Source organism: Pollicipes pollicipes, unplaced genomic scaffold, assembly GCF_011947565.3.
Source record: "Pollicipes pollicipes isolate AB1234 unplaced genomic scaffold, Ppol_2.1 Scaffold_4740;HRSCAF=5597_pilon_pilon_pilon, whole genome shotgun sequence".
NCBI lineage: Eukaryota > Metazoa > Arthropoda > Thecostraca > Pollicipedomorpha > Pollicipedidae > Pollicipes > Pollicipes pollicipes.
The window spans coordinates 8752922-8770797 of record NW_023596545.1 but is presented as its reverse complement, the minus strand read 5'-3'; the positions used below and the strand labels follow the sequence as shown (position 1 = coordinate 8770797).

Genomic DNA, 17876 nt, shown 5'->3' with positions numbered 1-17876 from the left:
AATGGTATTACTTTCCACACCTGGAAAACTCCTTAAGGTTCCGCCACTAAATTTCAGGGGGTGTGCCTGTTTGACTTGTAAATTTTATTAGCGACTGCATAGGCGAGCCTATGTTGTGTGGGGAGGGGGAGGGGGAAGCGTGCCTAATGTATGGAGTTAATTCTGAGGATCAGTGGAAATTAGGATTCCAAAACACAGGGGGCAAACAATGGCAATGGTGATACTGAATAAAGGACGCTTAAAACAGGCAAACGTGACGGTATGGAACGCCCTGACAATGACCCATGGGGTGCCGTTAAAAGCCGAAGCCATAATAAGCGTGGAAATGGGCGTGCAGACAGATAGCATCAGCATTGCAAAAGTAGAAAATAAAAAGGTTTCGCAACGGGCACAATGAAGCGTTGCGTGCATTTATCATGAATGCACACAGACGGATAGACCATTGCCCGACGGAGCCTTTTAAGCCGCCCTCCCCTCCCCGACGAACAGAGGGAGGCTTGGCAGACTTCCGACTAACTTTTTAGCTCAGATGAAAATAGCCTTGGAATAAAAATAGGGTCCCGCTCGTGTTTCACGCTATTTGAATCACTGCGCGTCTGGGAAAACAGAGGCACGGGAAGCCAGGCGACGTCATACAACTTCATCAGCGGAGGGCGTGGTCAAGTCCCAATGACGACGACGATTTCCATTTAAGGGGGGTGGGGGGGGGGGGGTACTAGATCAAAAGGTGGCCTTTCAGGTTGCGGTAATGACCATAAATGGGTTATATCGGAAGTGAAGCGAACTTTTCGCGCTATTATACGTTCCAACCTGAAAAATAAAATGGTTTATTGTGCATTATTTTGTGTGCTTTTTCACTAGAGTGTTCTTTGCCTTCTTCAAGTCATGAAGTTGTAGGGATTTATGGGCCCGAGTCAAATAAGTTACCTCTCAGGCCACGCAGGGCCGAAATGTTCATTGGAATGTTTCACGCGTAGTTCCACAACTGGTAGCTGCCGTACTGAACAGAGTGAGTCATGGGGCAAGAGTCGATGCAGTGACCACCACCTGGGCTGTTTCATTGCATTCGCTTACCATTTGGGTCAATTGTGACCTCTGACGTCAAGCTAGGTCATTGGGCTCGCGCCAGCTTTGTATTGCTATATTCGTGATGCAGATCGCTCTGCTGCGATCACACAAAAACCTATTTGTAAGTTGTTGACACTTTTTCAATTGCAGAGAATTTGAATTCCTTATATTTTACCGGTGACCGGTAAACGTGAAACTTGCGTATGCGTCCAAATCTTTCCTCTACCTGTCATATGACATTCTAGTCTGTTATAAGACACCACTCAGCTACAACGACACGATGAACGTTCTTTGGCGCATTATGGCGAACTGTTCCAAATCACTAATATTCGGAGACATATGAAATATCTCCACCAGGTCAAAAACCAAGTCTAAGTGCCGTGTGTTCCACATAAACGAGCAAGTAGGCAGTTTGGCCTGTCATTGTGCGATGCTCTCTCTAAATGATTTATACTGTTTTTGGCAAATTTGTACTTATTGACAACATAAGTCTTGTAGTCGCCTGCCTTCGACATTCGGCCTTCTTTAAATAACAGTCAAAGTATGCATGCCATCGCCAGAAGAGTGTCGGAGCTGCTAATCCCACGCAGCTTACCACGCTTTGGATGCTACCCTTCAGACGATTGACTTACAACGGAGAGCCACCGTTCTACCGCTCTAGGGTCCAGTAGAGGCAGCCCCAGCCGGTCTGCTGCCAATGCGTTGATGAATCGGATCAGACGTTTCATAAATTTGCCCGGAACCTGACAGATTTGCCGCGCCTGTCACGCCCTGGTCTCTGCCGCCGCCAGAGGCGCGTTTATCAACAGCTCTGTCTGGAACGACGGGTGTCGATCCGTGGTGTCCGGACCGGTGGCCCCCAGTCAGACCACCGCTGGCACAAACCGTGGAACGAGAGCATCCCGGGGGATATCATGTGGGGAGGAAGCAGGTGGAACAACAGGATAGAGAGAGCGGCAGTCCGCGGAGGGATTTATAGACGAGAGGGAGATAGAGAAGAGAGAGAAGAGAGAGAGAGAGAGAAGAGAGGAAGAGAGAGAGAGAGAGAGAGAGAGAGAGAGAAGAGAGAGAGAGAGGGAGAGAGAGAGATAGAGAGAGAGAGAGGAGAGAGAGAGACGAGAGAGGAGAGAGAGAGAGAGAGTGAGAGGAGAGAGAGAGAGAGAGAGAGAGAGAGAGAGAGAGAGAGAGAGAGAGAGAGAGAGAGAGAGAGAGAGAGAGGAGAGAGAGAGAGAGAGAGCGCACTGAACCAGTATGAGAACGTCTAACGTTTCAGGACATTGAATTTAGTGCAGCGTAGCTGCGCGTGACACTAACGAGTTTCAGCAGCATTATAAGTATCATGCCATTTCAGTAGAACGCCAACGAATACAGCAAAACCTACACAAACCGCAGTTTGTGGTGGCGTATGGCATGTGCTTCGGGTCTCCGACAACCCAACCGGTGGAATAATATCAACTGAAACAATTAACTCCTGTTGGATCAGACAGGGAATCATCGTCGCAACCCCCAGGCATCGCCGCACAGTGGGTGGTGAAGAGCACTAAAGCAGTGGCGGCATCTATGAGCCCCGCTGCTCGAATGTTAGATGCCGTCTACCTTTCCTATCTTTTGCTATCCTAATCTACCTTTGTTTTTTGTCCAAACCTGACGCAAAAAGCTAAAGGCCCAGCCGCGCTGCATAAAGTTGCAAACATCAACACAGACAGAGTGCAGGGGTGATTTTTCTTGCTATGTTGACTGTGGTGCGTGCAGTTACTTCCGCATCATTGTGATGAGCATGCTGTGACAGGCATCATGAATTTTTCGTCAGGTGTCACGGTGATTTAGTTTGTTAGCTTTTCATACGCCGTGGCGTCTCTGTTACCTGATCTGATGATTGATTTCCTACATTTCAATATTTCCTGGTTTCCTCCATTTCATTGCTGGTTTCCTCTATTTCACGGTTTCCTGGTTTCCTTCATTTCAATGTTTCCTTGTTTCCTCTATTTCAATGTTTCCTGGTTTTCTCCATTTCAATGTCTCCTGGTTTCCTCAATTTCAATGTTTCCTAGTTTCCTCCATTTCACTGCTTCCTGGTTTCCTCCATTTCAGTGTTTCCTGATTTTCTCCGCTTCAGTATTTTCAAGTTTGAGGAGTAAGCTTAGTTTTACGGAAAGACTGAGTCGCAGTATTAGTATCGCGGATATAATGATTGTTCGAACCATCGTCCCGTCTGGTGCATTGTTTGGAACCGGAAACTTCTGATCACGAGTCCAACGCTTTACTTACTGAGCTCAGTGTAAGGACTCATACTAACCGGAAAGTACTGCAGAACAATTATTTCATGCGTGATTTTATGGAGCTCGCTATCCCTGTGACATCTCGCAGAAGTAATACTCACTTGCCCAGGTCCCTGGTGATCCCGCAAGCCACTCCAACATTTATCAAATATCATTAATTTCTTTATTATATTATCACATGTCATATTATTATATATTATATCTTATAATATTAATAAACAACTATTTATTTGCGGTATGAATAGGCGGTTTGATTTGGCACGACCACTCACCCTCTTCCGGTTTCCGTATGAAGTGCTCCAAGCTCCCTTAATAATTACGAGAAAAGCACATATCGGCAAGCTCAATACTGATGTTTAATTTATGTATGTGCTCCTATGTATATATATATTCAAAAGGAATATACAAAACAAAATTAAAGTCAAGCAGGATCACCCCATGTCAAACAGCTAACTAACAAGGTGAGAACTTTACCTCTCATTCCTGGTTGCCAAGAACACTTCGTTTATTCATTCGGTACGCAGAAGCGAATCAGACGGTTTTTCTGAGAGGATGCCATAATTTGGGTGACAGTTACCTTGCTAAAAATGGTTCAAATGAAGCAATTTCCTCTCTGTAGGTCTGTTATTCAACCTATAGTGAATTGACAGGGATGTTACGTAAACTTTTTAAAGATTTCATCCGAACCTTTTAAATAAATGGACTTCTTGCATGACACCTCGCACTGCTTGTTCTATCAGCTCTGACCCCTGCCATCCAACCACGTAATTCCATGCCAACGACGTAATTCCATGCCAACGAGAAAGTTTGGCGGCGAATGGTTAGCGTGCTGCCATGCTCGGCACGGTCCGTCCGGACCTGACATGACCGTTAGCGTTGTCTCTGCCATCGACCGCAGGCCATGTCTGTCAAGGGCATACAGTGAACATCTAAAGTAACTCGAACCCACCCCGCCATGGGCTAGTGGATTGGAAGGCAGGCGCTCTAACCAGCTGAGCCAACGGGTCGTACACTGTCTCTGAAAACTAAAACCATTGTTGTCACGGAGTACATTTGAGTCATTTTATTAATCATACGAGAGCTCGGAGCTTAAGATTTCATCGTGCGTTTTCCACGACAAAAGCCACTTTTTCTCACAATCAAATGCAATGATTCCCACTTAGCTTAAATAAGGTTGATAAGGTTAAGGTTGAGTTCTTTTATTAAGATAAGGTTCAGTTTTTCCAATTAGCTTGGTAGGTATTAAAGCTATGGTTTTCCAAAACAGCTCATATGTGTGTTGCTATTTGCTAACCTGTCAGTGTTATTTGTTCATCAGTTAAGTCGTTTCTTGGGTAACCTTTGCGTGAATTGCTGAGCATTGAAGCTAACGCCTTTTGATGGCTTAACATGTTTCTAATGCTATGTCTCAATTCAGTTTTTTCAATGACCAGGAAGAATCAATTCAGTGTCATTTGTTTCCGATCGGTCCAATGAGTGTGCGCGAGCATATTCTAAATCCGGTAAGGTCATGATATATTGGTCATAATTTGGTGTAAATTTTTGATCCCATCCAATTTGATCCGGGGATGAGTCCGCAATCCGTGAATTTCTACGGTCCGTGAGGCGCTCTTCTGGGGAACGATGTACGTGCAATCGGGAGTTGACTGCGCCCTGTCCTCTCACGGGGTGCATGGTGTAGCCCGCTGAATATTCGGTATCGGCTGCACGCTATGGCGTCCTTCGGGGGCGGTGCTGAACAATGGTCAACATCAGGGGCATCAACACCTGCTTATCAAAACAGTCCGCACTGGTTTCTGCCCGCAAACAAGCCAATCACTCGTAATGCCTCAGCTGATAAGCCGTGTATATCTACAAAGCCATTACGTCGCTATCGTCTAGGATGTGATTCACCCGAAGGCGGATGGATATCGTGTTCTGCTCCTCCACCCGGCATAATCGCCTGCGGACCCCCCTCGCTGTGGGTCATGTTCGGCCTTAGAACCCGACGGCGAATAGATGGTAAACTTAAATGTAGATAATGCTCAAGCAGAATACAGTTAGCAATTAGTCTTGTGTCTGCCGAGCCATTACGTCGTTATCGTCCGGGATGTGAATAATCCGAACGCGGATAGATATTGTGTTGTGCTCCTCCGCCCGGAATAATCCCCCTGCAGCGCCCCCCCCCCCCCCCCCTCCACCGCAGGTCATGTTCAGGCATAGAGGCCGATGGCAAGCTCATCATTATCTTAAATGCAGATAATGGAAAAATAGCGCATATTTCTGAGTTAACAACATCCTGAACAAGTCGTCTTCCCCGCCCTCATTAAAACATTGTATTTGCAACACGAACAGGTACAAAATAAAATGCAGCTTTTTCCAAAGGATAGCGTAGCAAATTATTATCATCGTTTATTTTTTCAATCTGGCTTCCGACTATCACTTAAAGGCTATCATGATGACACTCCCACATTAACACTGACCTCTGTAGGTGAGCCAAGGACTATAGCAAGGTAGAACAGCCCGGCCAGCGGGCGTGTCAATTCGTTGGATGGAGGAATCCGCAAGTGACGTCATCGCCATCTGGCGTCGAACGATATTGTAAAGGGACACTCGTTATTAAGCACGGCTTGACACGTCGGGTATTAAGAATATATCCAAAGTCCACTTGATTACGTCATTTAAGCAGTACCACCATCGTATTATGAAGGTCGATAGCTGTCAGCATAACAACTCTAAGCTCATAATGTTGTTATCAAGTTGGCTCGCTCAAGTCAGCAGAGGATTACACAATCCACCCGAGACAGACTTCAGTAACACGCCACCTTAAGAATGGAGAAGCCAGCAGCAGCTCGTGAGAACGCTCACAGTGGATCAGCGTGCCTTTACATACCGGAGATGGGGCCACAACCGAATCCAGAGGTGGCATGGTTTTATTGAATTATGCACACAGCGGCTTAGGCTTTTGTAGTCGTCTTTTGCGGAAATGCCACATTCCTGGACACATGCTGCGATGCTGACCAGCATTCCCGTTCTTCACCTTGATAATTGCTATATTCACTGTCTGGCATGAGCGAAGTTTCCCCAAATCCGCTTTGTGGCTTTGTGGCTTAGAGTTGGGGGGGGGGGGGGTTAAGTCATCTGACCTTATCAATGCAAGATTGGTTTTTCCTCACGTGAGAACCGAGCTTTAGAGCTTCTTCGTTTGAGGCGCATGGTAGACAAACAGAGCGTCTTTCATCGCACCACGTGTTTTGCTGCCAAGAGCTAATAGTCGCGTGTTGTCCGTGCTAAGTCTCAGTTTTCACTCAGAGCTGTCATCAGTCATGACCAAAAGACGTTCATCTTCTGTCCCAAAACATAGGTGACTTTTTCATGCGCCTACCGGCAGGGACATTAGTTACCCTGAGACGCTGACTCGTCTTGCAAGGTTGCCTTCTGTCGACTAGACCACTGTGCGGTTCTGTCTTCCGGTGGTCAGACAGCAGAGCTGTTCTGTCTTGTGGTGGCCAGACAGCAGCGCGGTGCTGTCTTTTGGTGGCCACACGACAATGCGCTCCTGTCTTTCGGCTGTCAGACATCGACGCGGTCCTATTTTCTGGCGTTCAGACAGCAGCGCAATCCTGTCTTCCGTCGGTCAGACGATCAAACGGCCGTGAGTCATTTTTTTCGTCGGTCAGACGACCACACGGCTTTGTCTGGCTTCGGTCGGATGGCCGCGGGCCGTTATCGTTGTTTGGCTGGCCGCCGGCCGTCGGACCCAGCGCCCAGTGGGTGGCGGGCTGGGCTGCAGCCATGCCCGGCTGGGCCACTGACGAAAGATTAATGCGGGGCATCAGAGTGCCGCGGTGGAATTGCCCATTGCTCACTATAATTGTCGTTTGTTCAAATTCGATGCTTTTACGAGAGCCAATGCTCTGGGTAATTTGTGATGTTGTTTTGAAATGCAAGCGTAGCTGGGCCGCAGCGTGATATACTACTAGTGTTTTTACTGCGGAAACTCTCAAATTGCAAAATCCGGTGAAACGATGAACAATATCTGGGACGCTCCTTTTGAATGCTCGGATTTTAGGAGCTCTCCATGACCACTTATAGGCCAAGTAGTGCAGGGCTGTTGTGTTATCCATACTCTAAATATCAGGTGTGTAGTGTTTGCTCAAGACATTTAACTATATTATATGACAGTCAAAAGCTCAATGGGATGAGGTGTTTCATCTCGCCGGTAAGCGATCTTCACACGGTAGCGTTCTCAGCCAAAGTTCTCGAGCGGATGAGCGTGGGTCCAGACAGTGCGGCGTCCTCCGTCAAAAACCGGTCAACACGCCCGTACCCGGCCCGTCCGTCTGGCCGCTCAGATCGCCGGCCGCCTCCGCCGCCGCACCGAGCCGGGCGGGCCGGGCCGGGACTGACCCGTGCCGCCATCTCTTGACGGGTCGGCGCAGCGCGGTGTGCGTCATCGACGCCGCGGGTAAACAAACAGGTGCACCGCGATCCGGCGACGACGATGGCGGGACGGACGTCCCCGGCACCGCTGATTAATCAGCGGGGCTGCCGGCCTGCTCCCGCTCGCCATGGGCAGCTGTTGGCGGCCGGGCCCTGACGATCGATGGAGTCTGCCCGAGCTAAATCGCTGCTGTTTTAAGTTGGTCGGTCGACGTCGTTAGGGGCAGGTTTAGCACCGCTTTCAGAATGTCGTGAGGAGGGCGAGGCTACGAGGTCGCGGAGTCGTCGGTATCTGTGGCATTTGATGAGACTGGACAAATGGGCTCTCATTCAGATAACTGCCAGAGTAGTTTCGTAGAAATACGAAGGTTTTATATTTTATTTCAAAAGCAAAGGGGAAATCCGCGGCTAGACTATGCATTCTGAAAGCCGATGTCATGAAGAGTGCGGCTTGGTGGCCGTTTTTTAACCACACTGACTGAATAGTAAGAGACGCGCATCGGTGCACATCGAGTTCCAGTCGTTCCTCCCTCATTCTTGCTTCATCCTGCTCTTTGTGGCACCCCGTATATCGGGAGCAGGTCACGTGCTCCACTCACGATTGGTCCCAAATGCCCATTGGTGGCTTCCCGGTGCCAGCGCCGAGGACGAACCCGGTGAGGGGCCCTGTACTGTCTCAAATGCCCCTTGGTGGGGACCCGGTGCCAGCGCCGAGGACGAGCCCGATGAGAGACCCTGTGCTGTCTCAAATGCCCCTTGGTGGGGGCCCGCCGAGGACGAACCCGATGAGGGACCCTGTACTGTCCAACTCTTGGCGGATGGATCCCCAAGCGTGTGTAGTTCTGCCCCACCGTCATGCGCTCTACTCCATCCCATGGTCCTGAAGGTCATGACTGTCAGGAAGGGCCCTAATCCGAACAACCAACAGCCAATACATCGGGTGAGTGTGCGTATTGGAAACTGTACCACCTGAGCTGATGCAGACTTCCTCCTGTGTGGCCTCGGCCTAAGAGTTTGCTGATTGTCTTTTCCCGTTTTCGCTTGTCAAATCGCTTTTGCCAACGTTCGAGCTGTCAAGTTCTTCGCTTGCTCGCTATGGCTAGGAAGTGCAAGACACGCAGAAAGGATGACTCAGGCACGAGCTCAGACTCGAACTCGGCCTCCGGTATAGAATGCATTTTGGACTCCACTGATAACGCGGTTGGTCAGCGTCCGCCTGCGTTCTCCTGCCTGCGTCACCGACCGCTGCCCGCCTGCACTCGACGAGCCAGCTGACTCTCGCTCGTCTTCGGTGAATGCATTTGGATCTAGAAGTGCTGAGTCCACAGCCACAGCTCTGCAGAGCCACGATCGTCCCCGGCTTCTGATTATGCGTCTCCTGAGAGTTTGGCTAAAACCGCTGGGAAAATTCCGCTCGTCTTCCCGGAGCGCCCCGCCGAAACAGACCTCTTAGCTGAACCTGGATCAAATTGGCTCCTACGCCATATTGCAACTGCGGAATCTTTTCGCATCGGTGTCTTTGGTCTTTGAAACAACTTAGGATCGGCGGCACACCTCACGTTAAAACTGACGCTCCTGCTTACGGTGCACGTGGCGTCAAAACCAAGTCGCGAGCACAGACCAAAGCGCTGCTTCAAAGTGACGAATCCGGCCGCAAATCCGGTACCAGGTGTCTGCGCTATATCCGAAACTCAGAGGAGCTATTTTTGCCTACGAGCTCCGCGATATGAATGAGCCCCGTTGGTCTGACATCTGAGCTCCTGTACCATGTGCGTTGTCTGGCGACATACAAGGACAGGCAGAGGCGTGATGTTACCATGTGCGTGGTCTAACGATATTAAAGGACGGGCAAAGACGTTACCATGTGTTGCTTGACGACCTTCAATGACAGACAGAGGTGTGACGCTACCATGTGTTGTCCGACAACATTCAAGGATGGGCAGAGGCGTCGTGTCAGCCCGGTTGCCGGGGCTTTTGAGGCGACTCGGTTACAACAGTACTTTAAATGATTGAGGCTTTACGTCTCACCGACTCCCAGAGTCATTTCGAGACTGATACCTTCATAAGGTATCATGTGGGATGCGGTGGTGGGGTGGCAGGAGCTCGAGCTCGAGACTGATAGGTCCAGAGTGGAGCGCCCTAGCTACTGCATCACCTCGGCCTCTTCCACAGCACGCGCACGGCGGGCATCTCCGCTTCGACGTTAGAGCGTTGATACCCAATCCATTCCGATTGTTCAACTCTTGAAACTAGAGTTACGGCGGCAACTGCACTACAAACTGTTCCAGATGTCTGGAGCACGGTGAGACGCTGCATGTCTATGTGCACGTCATCCCAGAAATGCCGCCTCAGCTGCGGGAGTGATGACTACAGCTTAAGGTAAATCCGCTGCCCAGCTTGGCAAAAGGAAGATGAGGGCCGGGCCGAGAAGACCACGACTGGCGTGTCGTACCAGCAGGCACGGGACATTTTCCAGGAAGAGACGTCCCGGCTGTCCTTTCACAAAACTTACGCAAATGCGGCGAGATTTACGACAGTGACGCCCGGCACTCGGGCAGAATATATTTATTAATTTATTTACTGGGCCGCTTATAGTTATCAATTATTTAACCGATTATATTTATTTAGTTATATACAGGATTACATCCCGCTGCTAGCGCTTCTGAAAGCCTCGCTCCTCTGCACTTTGTCTCCATTGTCAAATACGCAGCCCCAACAGACTCCTCCCCCGAGCCGTCCCAGGCCGGCCGTTCGAGCGCCCAACCGTGTGCACCATCCAGGTATCTAGGTAAACAGGCGCCCCTACCTTCGGGCTACGACCGGTCGGCGGTCGGTCCAAGCCGTCCGGCGCCCTCCAGCTACGAGCAACTGACAGCCGGCGCAGTCAGACCGGGCCTCGATCAACCTGTCCGCTCCCTTCCGCACGACATCCACCGCAACACCCCCGAGCGGAGCCCGCCGGTCCCGCCCACCAGTGAGGGTGCCGACGGACAAGCCACGTTCCATCTGGGTCGCCCAGTTCCCATTAACTCGTGGAGGTGGGCCTGGTCATCATTTAATGCCTTATCTTGCCCAGCGGAACTGTTACAGTCTTCTACAAAGTGGTTTGATATGATACTTTATCTTTGTAGCTCTAAAGATTATCGCTGTACAAGAAACTTCGTTTCATCCCGTCGACCCATCCGACTTGGATTGTTTAAGTATATATAATGTCATTACAGAACACCGTCGGTGAGGGCCCCCAAAGTGGGATGGCGCTGTACATAAGCAATGAGCTCACCCATACGCCCCGTTCCCTGACTGCACTTTTCCAGCGTGTTGCCTGCTTTGTGCGACTTGAGGGACACACTGTTGAATATGTTCTGTGTACATTCCACCTAAATGTGATAGCGCGAAGGTCTCACATCTTGAACAGGGCATCTAGTTGAGCCCTTCATCGATGCTCATATTTTAGTACTTCTCAACTCATGGGATAACATTTGCCAGCACTTCCCACCGGCACGGGGACCGCCATTGACCTAATGTTGTCCTCCCTCACGATGGGCTTCCTTACACCAAGCTGCTGGTGAATATCAACGACAGCACTATTTCCCAATCAAACTTGAGACAGCTTTTGGTATTGCCGCAGACGAAGTTCCAAGATTTCTATCCTTTTGGAACTCGCGGAATGTGGACTGGGTCAAGTTTCAGGAACTGTGCTTTGTCATATGGGGGCAGGATGTATCTAAAATATTATTCTATCACGAATATTTTCCATGACGCAGCAATCGCGACCGTGCTTCTCACTGATTCCTCACCACAGCGCAATCTAGTACCGTGCTTGACGGTAATAATACAAAACACTATGGCACACCTTATGCCTTATGACTCGCCATTATGACTGCCCTGTGACTTCGTCGCCATTATAAAATATATAATTGCTTTGCTCGCGATCATAAAAGTTATCAAAGCGGACAAATAATGACGGTCGCAAAACCCTCTCTGGGTAACGCCCAACTATTTAGCTTCCCGCTTATCACATCAGTAATCATTTCGATTAAACCACGACGCCTTTACAAATGTGTTCGCTGGAAGTCTCGCTCGACGTAGTTTACTCGAAAATACACGGGCAGGCTTTTTCGACCATGCACGGTCTCGTTTTCGCTCGCATGCTTTGTCTGGCAGTACAAGCGGTTGTAACGTATATACGTCTTCTACGTCGGATCTTTAATCTACAAGGCAATTAAATACGCCAGCAACACCTTAACCGACAATAATTACGTACGCTAGTTTCTTCCGTAATCTTCCCGAAACCGCTGTTCATTCGTTTTAAGATTTTTTTTAAAGAACATTGATGTCTTCACATGTCTTTACAGAGGCATAACGGAACACAGTCATTACCCCCCCCCCCCCCCAAAAAAAAGGGAAGATCGTCAAGACTCCTCAGCTCATCACCCCCACTGGTATCATGAGCTGCCTGGGGGTGTTTCTTTTTCCCGGACAGCTGCAGCTGCTGGACAGTTTTTATCATGATAAGCGCATTTCGTGGTGACGCTTGTGATGAAACGTGGATTTGGATCCAGCCTCGACACCGCAGACGAGGACATTCGACAAGAGAGCAATATTTGACGTTTTTTCGACATCGACAGAATATCATAGCTGAGTTCTTGTCATTAGCCGTGCACTATATAAGACTTTTAACACGCGGGCGGGTGGGCAGGGGGTCAGTTTGACCCTCGAAGGCTTATCCAGAATGATTTCCAAATGGTGTGGCTATGCCGGGGCAAACTTTGCATAGCCGTAGAAAATTTGATAGCGGGTCTTTTGGTATAAAAGACAAGACACATATTGTAAGCTCACTGACCAATTGCTGGTCAGTCAGGCCCTGGCTGTCAACGAAGGCCATTTATAAAGAATCGTAGACGGAGGTAAAAAATAACCGGTTTTGATATTAGAGAGCTTACTTGATGGGGTAGTTTTTGGTGTTCATTATAAATTTAGTAGCGATAAGGACCGCAACAAACACAGTTAATGGACTTTTTTAAGGTCAGATTATATCTCTGACCCACAATAACCCAGACCAACATTTTGACAAAGCGCAGTTCCTGAAACTTGACCCAGTCCACATTCCGCGAATTCCAAACGGACAGAAATCGTGAAACTTGGTCAGCCGCGATATCAAAAGTTGTTGCAAGCTTTCTTTGCCCCACTCTCTTTGTCAAGGTCATCGATATTGCCCATCTGGCTTGCGCGCAGGATATCAACATCAAATGTTTATGAGTTTCAGACCATAAATGTTTCATAAGGGATGAACATGCTGAAACGCTGATCAAAGAAGCTTTGACAGCCGCTCACATAACAGGCATGTACTGTGCTGCTCGTTGATCGTGCCACTGTAAAGTTTTCTTTTCGCACATTTACAAAAGTTGTTAGCAACGACAATGCGGCAATGGGCAGACATCGTTATGGCCGGCTTGGTAGCGTCCTTACATTATACCTTTGCCATCCGTAAAGATGGACGTAAAACTCTCACGACCGCTTGGAGAAGAACATTTGGCCCGTCTCTGAAAAGGGCATACTTTTCTGGGAAACAATTTCAGTATTATGGTCAACCCCTTTCGGTAAAAAATAGATCGTTCTACTGGAAGGCGGCAAATTTCAGCGTGATCAGAACACTCTGAAGCATTCTGTCCTTGGTGAAAGTTGGTATCTCTTTCAAAGTCCTATGGTGATAAACATCCACATCGGCGTAATTTTCCTTTCGATTTCTCCTATTTACCAACATTTTTAAAGCAGCGTGAGTGTCTATGGACAGCTCCTCATTTCCGTGCAGAGTTTCCACTCATATATTTGAAACGTTAACATGAAGCAATTTTGTTTCGTTTAAAGGCGAGCATTGGCCCGAACAGACTAGAACTTCTCAAGCCAGATGCACACAAACGCATTGGTGCATCCGACACTACACACAATGCTGGCTCGTTTGGCGCTCCCGTCGGGCCTTTGGCGGCGCTTTCTGACTTCAGCTGTTGATGTCAGAACACAACTACCGGCCGGGGCATGCTGTAGCTCTATTGAAACGTCTCGAAGTGTGGGAATTTCATCTCGCCAAAGGCCGGCTCTGAAAGACGGCAAAGTGCTCTCCGGGCTCCTTCGCAATGGAGGCTCAGCTTTGTCACGGCCCGCGCGCTGTGCTGACGGGAAGATCCCGCCGGCAATGCGCCGGGGACGGCGAGCTGTCGATGGAGGGAGCGGCCGACACCAGCGCCCCCCGCCTCTAACCGCTGTCCTAATGACACGGAGCGCTGCCCAGCGGGGAGGGCATGTTGCGCTGGGCCGGTCGTTAGTCACGTGCGGCAGGCGGCCCTGGCCCCAGCGGCACCGACGGCGCTACCGCCGGCCCATAGCGACCACGCCTTATCCTCCAGTGGCACACATTGTACACTGCCGCAGCGCACTTAGGTCTTCCTCGAGGCGGCGGAGCGGTGCCATTACAGCTACTGGGCTTCTGGCCAGAAGAAGCCTTCTCGGTGCGTGCCATTTACGATCGCAACGTTATCGACGCGTGACAAAGACGAGCAGAAATGGTGCTGGTGCTTTGCAGTACTTCTTTGCCGTACATCAGCCATAATTTGGATCACTTCATTTAAGTGATGTTTGAAATAAAGCGCTAAAGCTGATCATACCATATGCGTCAGATGCACATCTTTAATTGCATCCGAAGTAGCAGCCGCTTGTTATGGTGCTTTCGATTACCAGAGATTATCGACGCCCAGCATGGAATGTATATACACTGTGTATACACATTCTTATATTCAATTATAATGTATTTACCTATTATTGTATTTACTATGTAATTGTAATTATAATTGTAATTATTATGTAATTATTATGTATGATATTTGCCTATTATTGCAATTACATTGTAATTATTATTATTGTATTGTAATGTATCTATATTCAATTATAATGTATTTGCCAACGCTGAGTATGTTCCTGTCCCCAGTGAACAAGCGATCTGGGCCGTATAGAATCGTCGGATTGCCACCTAAAATGTAGGCACTCTAGTTTCTTCACTTAAAGCATTTTGCTGCATCCCTTGGCGCAGCCACGTGGTGAATGAGTGCGATGAATATATTACGAAAAGCCCTTACGAACACTGATTAATTCTTACCCTGCCGATCATGAGGCCTCGCCAGGCTTAGCCACGCTCCATCACTACCCATGCTCTCCACACGAATGTGTTTGGAGGCATTAGGTGATGATGGTGACGGTGCTGGAGCCGGCCAGCTGTGGCGGCAGCGCCCCCAGCTCATAACATGCCCTGGTTTCCTTCCCAGCTTTTGTGGTGCAGGACGAGCCTATTCACCCTCGCTGGCATTTCCGCAGCTGATTGCTCCTGTTCATCGCGCCTTTCACCACGCAGCACTGCTGGCTCAGCTCCGTAAGGTCGCACAGTTATTCCCATTGCTAGCCAGGGGCGATTATCTGCCGGCGCCAATGCGGGACAGTTATTTCCAGCAGCCGCCGGGCGAATCACTGCCACTATTGTCCCAGCTTGCCGAGGCACATTTCCGGCCCGGGATGAGCCCGACGACGTTAAGCACTGCTATCTAACATCACCAGGCTGCAAAACACGCCGCGTCTGCATAGACTGCACGTATTCCCTTGCATACTTAAAATATGCTAATGCTTCAGCACCGCTGTCTTCGTCACCGGCATCTGACGGAACAAAACTAAACAGGGGAGGAGATACTAAAAGGCGAACGTTGACAGTGAGCACTGTGGGCTGATGCAGAGCGCAGGGACAGCTGTCAGTTATCACGGGAGAGCTAGGGCAGCGCAGGCGTCTATGCTGCTTGCATTCAGTCAACAAACTTGAGCGCCTGCTCGCTGAGCGTGCCGACGGATGTGACAGGTCCCCATGACCTCTATGGGACTATCGAAAGCCCCCGTTGTCGGCGCGGTGCGACGGCTGCGGCCCCGCTCTCCAGACGGAGGTCGCCAGTGGGGTTCATTTGCTGACGGCCGAGACGGCACACAGCCCAGTGAGACATGACGTCAGAGCGCCCCCGCCGGCGGGGGCGGCACGAGCCGGGCCGGCGCGGGCGGGCCGCGACTGGCGGGCGCCGGGCTGCCGGAGCGCCGCTCGGCTCTGTCTGCCGCAGCACGGCCGGCTCTGTTGCCGTGGGTCAGCTCGGCGTGCTGTTGTGCTGCCGTGGCTGTCCGTCGGTGATTACCCGCTGTCGTTCCGGGCGCTGTCTGTGCTGGCGTATCGGCCGGATAGCGCGGACAAACAGCGGTGTTTTTAACTCGCCGCAGCCCCGCGGCTGGCTACCACCGGCGACGGAAAATGGCCCTGCAGCAGCTCGACTGGACGTTGCGGGGGTTGGCAGCGGCAGACAGCTGTTTGTGACTGATTTCTGGCGAGCGAGCGCGTCGGTCGACGTGCCACGATTAGTGGCTAGCGGGTGTGCACAGATGCACGCGTTAGGGGGATGGGAGAGGGGGCAAAATTAAGACGTCAGGTGTGCGACCGAGCACCCGTGACAGCGTTTCCTGCGAACCCGGCTCGGAGAAGACATTGACTGTTGTGGTCATGAGGCCCTTCTGCTAGAGGTGCGGGCCTCTAGACCTTCGTCAGGTCATGTCGGCACCGTCGTTAATCGTCGGAGGTTTGCACCACAGACTCCAGAGAGATCGACTTCCATGGTGGCACGGCGGTCGGCCGTGGCGCTGCAGGGGCTGTCGGAGGCATGTAACGCCCAGTCTGGGCGTAAGGGGGCGGCAAAGGTGTGCCCTAGGGTGTGGTCCTGAGCGTCGTCCGACAGCCTGGCAGTGGCGCCACCCGTTCTCCCCCGGCGCCGCCGCGGCGCCGCCAGGGGCGGCCGCCTCACCGCCGTGTTCATGCATAATCGATGTCAGAGCGGATTCCAGCTCGGGCGGCGCCGGGCCGCCACTTCAGCGTGGTTGAGGCGGCGGTGGCGGCTCGCGGGCGGCGGTGAAGGGGTGCTGCTCTGAATACGACACGAGCGGTGGGCACGGGGATCCCATGGGGAGTGATGCACGCCCCTGAGGGTGTAGCCCGAGTGCCGGCTTTGGCGCAAAAGGTTGACTTTGAACGGTACGTCACCACTCCGAGCATATGTCAGAATGAAAGGTGCAGGGGGGTCAGGCTGGACTTGGTGAATGAGAAGTGCATGAAACTGAATCTGGTGTACGAAGGCTATCAATCACACAGAACAGATGAGGGTTCCACATTCATTTAAGCATCGGGCATCTGAAGTCTCATACCTAGTGCAAATAGTTTTGCAGATGTTTCACATTCCATTGCGTGCAATAACCAGCACGCACGAAGTGTGAAGATCGTCCGCACGGACGAGCATTATTAACATTCATCTTCCCAGAATGCATTCCACAAATGTCATAATCAATGTATCCCCTCACCTCTATAACCCTCTGCACTCCGTGTAGACTTCCACACACAAATTAGGTCAGCATACACGCTTCGATAATGAATGTAATGCATACGAAAGTCGCTGGGGCGGGCCCGGAAAAGGTGTTCATGTCTTACTGGTCATGAAAAACGCCGCTGTTGCAACGGCGGGAAGCACTTAATATCTTTACCTTCCCCTCCACTCCTCTCTCCCTCCACCTTTTTATTCCGCACTCTTTCTCCCCATGCCTCTGTTCCCATGCCTCTCTCACTCCCCTCCTTTCTGCCTAGCCCCTTCCCTCCCTTCACCCTCTCCTCCTCTCCTTCTCACCCTCTCCCCCTCCTCCCTTCCCTGCTGTTTCCATCTCTACCTCTCGCTTTCCCTCCCCTCGATCTCCCATTTCCCTGTCTATGCTTTATGGCCTAATGGTCGGATCGCCCAAAAAGTTCATGAGAATCCATAGCGTTGGCCATTATCATCTTCAAAACATTAAGTCCACGTGCCGGCATGACGGATGCCGTCATAGATTATGTTAAATAGCTAACATTCCATGAAATCACCTGGTAGCTTAGAGGACGTACAGCCCTTCCTATACTCGTAATATTCTTCGATTGGCTTACAAGTGGGCATCAGAGAAGAGTTTGTCTGATTCCACGGTGGAAAGACAGCTCTGTTAAATGGTTGAATCTGCTAG

General features: G+C 50.4%; 1 protein-coding gene across 2 annotated transcripts in view; it reads left to right on the top strand.

Annotated features, from left to right (window-relative positions):
* The window catches only part of LOC119097915 (octopamine receptor beta-2R), a 78618-nt gene that overhangs the window by 47560 nt on the left and 13182 nt on the right, over window positions 1-17876 (top strand). Inside the window, exon 2 of one of the 2 annotated variants that reach the window (XM_037220861.1) lies at window positions 10058-10148. The exons of the other annotated variant lie outside the window; for it this stretch is intronic. Coding sequence (XP_037076756.1) covers window positions 10058-10148 — 91 coding nt within the window. The remainder of the gene's footprint in view (window positions 1-10057; window positions 10149-17876) is intronic. 2 annotated transcript variants of the gene reach the window in all.